The 6,786-nt window shown below is 40.5% G+C and overlaps 1 protein-coding gene across 1 annotated transcript in view; it reads left to right on the top strand.

Moving 5' to 3' along the window:
• Nup107 (nuclear pore complex protein Nup107) overlaps positions 1–6,786 on the top strand; it is a 399,651-nt gene that overhangs the window by 230,722 nt on the left and 162,143 nt on the right. Inside the window, exon 11 of the mRNA XM_080276587.1 lies at positions 4,440–4,716. Coding sequence (XP_080132713.1) covers positions 4,440–4,716 — 277 coding nt within the window. The remainder of the gene's footprint in view (positions 1–4,439; positions 4,717–6,786) is intronic.

The following is a 6,786-nucleotide window of genomic DNA, read 5'->3' as shown; positions in this document are numbered from 1 at the left end:
GTAACTCAGACTTTGCCCTGTATACCTCTCTTCTAGCCCTCTGCTTGGCAGCCAAATATTCCTCTTTGCTACCACCCTTCTTCCATTCCCGGAAAAGCCTTCTTTTCTCCTTAACTGCAGCTTCTACACCCTCATCCCATCATGAAGTTACTTTATATCTTGGTGGTCCTCTTGTCCAACCGCATTTTAGATCAGTAACTCTCAAGACCCAACGTTGCTTAACTTCGCTGATCGGACGAGAAGTGGTGTACTCAATGTGGCATGGCCGTTGGCAACGTTGGGTCTGGGTAGTACTTGGATGGGTGACCGCCTGGGAACACCAGATGCTGTTGGCATCCCTACGTGTCAAGTGGGGTTGGTGGAGGATTAGTGCCCCTCCCTGTAAAACAATTAACTCTAAGCCCTTGACCACCCCGTTTGGGATACATGGCATCTGGCAATGGATGGATGGATGGGAACTCTCAAGAAATTGTTCTTGAGGGCTCTGTACTGTTCATTAACGTCTCTGTTCAGCCACCACTCTCCTCAACTCGCTATAGAAGGCATCCCTTACTACTTGGTTTTTCAGCTTCCATATTTTCCTCCTAGGTACATAAGTCCTGTTTTTCGTCACTCTTTCTTTAAGCACCATATCACAAATCAATAGTTTCTGCTGCTGCAGACACTCCTCACTTCCCATAACTCTAACATCCCTCACTAACCTCCTATCGGCCCTCCTAACCAGAAAATAATCTATCTGACTGCTATTTCCCCCAGACTCATATGTAATTAACCTACTGTCTCTTTTTCTAAAATATGTGTTGCGATCTCACAACTCTGTTTCCCCATCACCAACACTGCTTAACTTACTGCTTAACTTCGATCGCGAGTGGATGTTTATCAGTGTAGATGCTGCATGGGAATTTACAGTGTTGTGCAGTGTTAAGAAATTAGAATTTAGAGTGCAAAGGATTAACTGTGGAGTGCAAACGGGCGGTTGAACTGGCGTGGTTCAATTAAGAATAGAATGTGCAGTGTTAAACAATTATAACTCACAGTGCAAAGAATTACTGTAAGTGCAGCACAACACTGCATTACTGTATGTGGTTCAAGAGCATTTTCACCACTGCCAAAGCCTTAAGAAGGCGGTCACAGATGTGCTGTAAGTACCCAGTCTGAGGTACAGTCACTTCTAATTCCTCATTCATTGGTTCCTTTTCATTTATTTCATGCTTTATGTCCATTATTGTGTGAATAGGGTCTTAAATAGGTTTAGATAGGTGCTATGCATGTCCCGTAGGGAGTTATTTAGGTGGCTTTCAAAGTTAGGCTGGGTTAGGGACCTTAAGTACCAGTCCAGCAGGCAGGTGCCCACTTTCCGAACAGGACCACTTTCCGTACATGCCTTTGGCCCTATTACATCGGATAGTGGAGGAATTACTACATATATATATATATATACATATATATATATATATATATATTTATGTATATACAGGTAGGTCCTGTTATACGACCACTCGATATACGAGAAACCGATGATGCAACCTGGGTAAATTAGGGACTATTTTCATTATACGATCTCGAAAATCCAGTGATACGACATTCAGTCTGGGACAAGGTGGGAGGATTCTAACTCAGTCATCCCAGCAAACGCAGTCATCGCCGTTTTCTCTCAACCTCGGATGGAAATAGCGGGACTGCTTAGCTGCAGCGTTGGTAGACATGTGATAATGGGGTGCTTTGGAGCCGCCATTGTAGTGGTCGAGCCTGCCACTGACAGTGAACAGTCGCACTCTCATGAATCATTAATAATATATCTTTGTGTGGACTTATGATTCAAATTAATGTTTGTAATGTGTAGAGGAATTATTTTTTTCTCAAATAATTGAGAAGAAATGAAGGCAAACTACTTATTATTTTCATAGTAATACGTAAAAAATATTTATCCAGCTAGACTAGCATCAAATGAACTCCAAGATCCTCATTTATTTTGCATTAGTAGTCTTTTATTGTACTGAAGGAGGTGGAGTTACATTACTCACTATTGGCTGGAACGAAATACTTTGTAATTGCCCTCTTCAAGTCGATTACTAGCCAATATAAGTAAAAAATCGGTATGACGCTCGTAACATCCCAAATATCCAAGTGGCGCATGCGCATTGAAGGTAAAGTCCCAGGGACAAGATAGACTCTGCTTTTGTTTTCTAATATTGCGGCACCCAAGATTTTGTAATATTCACATTTGAGGACATCAAGATAATTTCAGAAAAGCTGTCTTAGATAAATATTTTTACAGATCAGCTTCTAACTAACTGCTCTATGCTGCAAGATATTACCAAATTCTTCTGTTACTGTGCTTTCATTTCACCAAAGATTTTGTGTGCATGTGGGACAAGGGGGATGTTGTTGATAGTGAGGTGTGAGTTATGACTGTGTTCTACCATAAAAGAGGCCATTCTGAGTCTTTTTGTAGTACACCAGTTATGAAGTGTGTGTGGGAGTGTTAAGTCATATGGGTAGGAAGCAGTGTGTACTTTGTGAGTGAAAGTGAAAAGCACATATTTTTATATATATACATATATTTTTCTATATATACTTATTATAGAGAATATATTCTATTCTGGATTGATTAGCCACTTTGAGAAATATATACATACTGTATATGACACTATATTATCCAAATTGTTTACTTTGTACTGTAATTTCATCATTCATAATCTGAGGAAATTGATGGCCACCCCCTATTAATGCACAGAGGAACACAACAATACGATCCTGACATCTCAGATTCTCAGCGTGCGTCCTCTCGACTTCAGTCCAGCCTTCCGACCTCTCTTAGAGCAGGCAAAAAATGACTGTTGACCGTTCCTGGATTTGGGACGGTTTGTCGAAATCGTTGATTGAAGGCGAATTTAGCCACTAATAAATTTAAGTTAGTAAATCGTCTCAGAGGAGGAAAATATGACTTTCCTCATTGAAACCATATATTAAGAGATACAAATCTACTCATTTCTAAAGAATTAACATAGAAAACATTAAATTATAAGGGATGAATGAGCTGACTAGTTGCTAGACTTGCCAGATTAGAATATTTTTACCTTTTTGTATGACTCATACAAATGAATAAACTCTTGTTGTGTGTATTCATTGGAGAGTGTAAGTAGGAATGACATTAATCCTATCACAAGTGCACACAAACAAATGCAGCATATGATTCATGAGCATGCGTGTCCTACGACGTCTGTGGCAGGCTCGACCATGACGATTGTCATTTGTCTTCCACCCCATAAAGTACCCCATTATCGCAAAATGCGATATTTTGGCACACTTTGCAATATGCGATAGCATGCATGCAATAATGTGATATCTTTCATAATTTCTTAATCTGAAAAATATATCGAGGATTGCAAAATTAACAAGTCTACTGTAAGACTAGTAGTACTACAGTAGGATTTAGTAACGCTTACGATAACCAGTATTATAACCTGGTAGGTACTTAACAGTTAAACAGATTCAATAATGTTGATGACATCATCTTTAGAATGCCTTTGATGACAATGCTGATGCAAATGCATCCTAATGTGACATCATCTTAAAACATTTGATGACACTGCAAATGCATTCTAAGATGACATCATCTTAGGACATATTTGATGAGTGCATATGGGTTCTAAGATGACATAATCTTAGAACACATTTGATGACAATGGTAATGCATTCTGTGCAGTTGAGTGATGACCATCTTAGAGTACATCTGATGACAATGCAAATGTGTTTTAAGATGATGTCATCTTGGAACGCATTTGATAACAATGCAAATGCATTCTATGTATAGGGATGTGCATTTGAGCCTTGGTTCCAACCTCCCTCCAACCAAGTCCTAAACCTACCCAAATGAGTCCAGAAACATGTTTAAAGCCAATCTAAATGGCCTGACACCTGTAAAAGAAGCTAACCTAAGCCTAAGACCTATAAATAACTCACTATAACCAACAAATAAAATATGAAAATCGTCAAATACGTGTCTGGAAAAAATCAAGCGTAGTAAACTGTACTGCAAAAAATGACAATGTTTACCCCACCTGTGGCTAAAACACATTAATCTAAGTGTAAAAACAGTTTATAAATCGACCTAAATTGACAATTTTAGTCTATAATATCATCAAAATATGTAAAAAAATAAAAAATTGAAACCCATCGTTAAACTGGGGTTTGGCCATCGTTTGGCGGTGTGTGGTGGTATTTCCACACCCATCATTATGCCGGGGTATCGTATCTAAGGTTCTTGTATATCGAGGTATACCTGTGCTGTACAGTACTATCAGCTTAAGTTGTGCCATAAAGCACATATCATCCATAGGCGGGACAAGAGGTATGGATGATGACAATGATGAAGGTGATTTATCAAGGTGTACAATTTAGACCCTTGCCCATTTGCTCTTTTTTGTGCTTAACAGGTTATCCATCACGAAGGTATTTGAGGCAGCTGAGCGTCGTCCTGAGTTGCAACGGCAGCAGCAGGGGAGGAACCCATACTACCTCATCCAGAAGTATCTTATCCTGGACGACACAGAAGCTCTGCTGCGAGAGGCACATGTGTGGCTGGGTGATGGCTGCATTGCGCCTCATCTTCTGCGCTGCCTCACACACCTAGTACTTTTCCTCAGAAGGATTGGTCGCATATCACAACAACTGGAGCCCCTTTGCACTGACATCCTTGAGGCTTGTGTTAAGGTTGGTTCAGCCTTTCTATTGTGGGTTGGTATTGATTTCAACTTAAGTAGAGTTAACCAGTTAAATAAAATGGTGTACTGGTGTGAATATGGAAGTTAAAAAGTCACTTCGTGAAAGTATTGTGATCCCTACCTTGATGTATGGAAGTAAGGTGTGGACATTCCTAGAGGGGAACAAGTCAAAAGTGAGAGCAGTGGAAATGAGTTGCCTGAGAGAGCATGTGGAGTGGCATGGCGGGACAGGTTGACGAATGAAGAAGTGAAAGAACGTTGTGGAGTGGATGTGGATGTGATTAAGAAAATTAAGAGAAATACAATGAGATGGTTTGGAGATGTGGTGAAAATGGAGAATGAATGACTGACTAAGAGGGTGTATGTAGGTGAAGTGGAGGGAGGGAGAGGGAGACTGAGGATAAGGTGGAGGGATGGAGTTGAGAGGTATATATATGAGGGAGGGGATAGTGAGCGGGGGAGAGGGCAGTCAAAAGGTGGGTGACTTGGTGGCGTTTTGTCTGCTGCCACCCTTTGTGAGATTATGGCGTCGGGCTATAGATAGATAGATAGATAAACTGTATTGACAGCATATCAGATACAACCCCCGTCCCCCATAAGAAAGACCCAGAAAATTACACTTCATCTTATATGCTCAGTGTCAAGATTACAGGTAAGTTTTGGTTATTGATAATTGTTGGTTTCAGTAGTGCCTTACCTGGAAAGTTGACTCAAAACATCTTCCTTATAAAACATTTTCCTAGTCGTTGATTATATTAACTCTCAAAACGTTATCATTTCAACAAAATTTTAGTAAAGAATTACTATATGTGACATGGTGCTTGAGGAGCAGGTGGTAAAGAGGAGGCCCTGTGCATCTAAGAGGAAAATATTCAAGTTGAAAAACCAAACAGTAAGGGATGCCTTCTGTGTGAGATGAATACTGAAAATGGATCTGTTGAAAGAAGTGTTAATGAACAGTACAGAACTCTCAAGAACAATCTCTTGAGAGTTAATGATTCAGTGTGTGGATGGACGAGGGGTTCACCAAGACATATGGTGACATGGTAGTGTGGTGAGGGTTTAGAAGCTGAAGTTAAAAAGAAAAGAAGGATCTTCTAAGAATGGAAAAAGTGTGGGAACAGAGAGGAAAACTTGGCTGCCAAGTATACGGCTAGAAGGAGATATATAGGGCAAATCTGAGTCTCTGAGACTTTTCCTGGATTACCTATATAGCATTGAAATGAAGAATATGGTATTTAAGGTGACAGATCAGAAGAATAGGGAAAACAGGGGTGTCATAGGTGAGCAGTGTGTGAAGAATCATGATAGAAAGGTATTGGTGGACAGTGAGGATGTTAAAGATGCTAGGAGATACCATTACAACCTGTTGATGAATGAGGAGTTTGGCTGGAACAGGGAAGGTTAGGAATCAGTGGTTTGGCCCTTAACCTTTTACTGATGCTGCTACTGTAAGCAGGCAATAGTCAGGATGCAGTTGGGGAAGATGGCAGGTGTGTTTGGGTTGACTGCTAAAATGCTGAAAGCCTCAGGAGATAAAGTTTGGTTATATGGTTACCACCCAGCATAGTAAGGTGTACAGCAAACTCTTTGACTTGTTACTCAGTGTAGAGTCATCTGTAGACAGAAGGAAAAGGAAAGAATGACGGAAAGAAAGACAGAAGAGGAAGGGAGGAAAGAAGAAAGGAAAGGGCAGTCACCCGAGAGCAGCGTTACATTGAGTGAGTGGATGGTTCCAGATGACTGGGACTGTAAATGTGCACAAGGAGGAGGGTGATGCCGTGGAAGGAGGAAATTACAGAGGCATAAATTTTTTGGACCCGACAATGAAGGTAATGGAGTCCTTGAAGGTATGATTTGGGAGAGTGAATGTTGATGAGATGCAGTTTGGACTTATGCGAAGCAAAGGGATGACTGATACCATGTTCGTTGTCTGACAGCTTCTGGAAAGATATATGGGAAAGAAAAAGGAGCTGTACTTTGATGTTTTTGTTCATATGGAGAATCCCTTTTACAGTCCCTAGGGAGGTGGTGAAATGGGCAATGAGAGGGCTTGGCA

The sequence above is a fragment of the Coenobita brevimanus genome, chromosome 65 (genome assembly GCF_032717465.1).
Source record: "Coenobita brevimanus isolate Jiangsu-jjx chromosome 65, ASM3271746v2, whole genome shotgun sequence".
In the NCBI taxonomy this organism is placed as follows: domain Eukaryota; kingdom Metazoa; phylum Arthropoda; class Malacostraca; order Decapoda; family Coenobitidae; genus Coenobita; species Coenobita brevimanus.
Note: the sequence above shows the minus strand (reverse complement) of the source record. Positions and strands in the feature narration are given on the sequence as shown.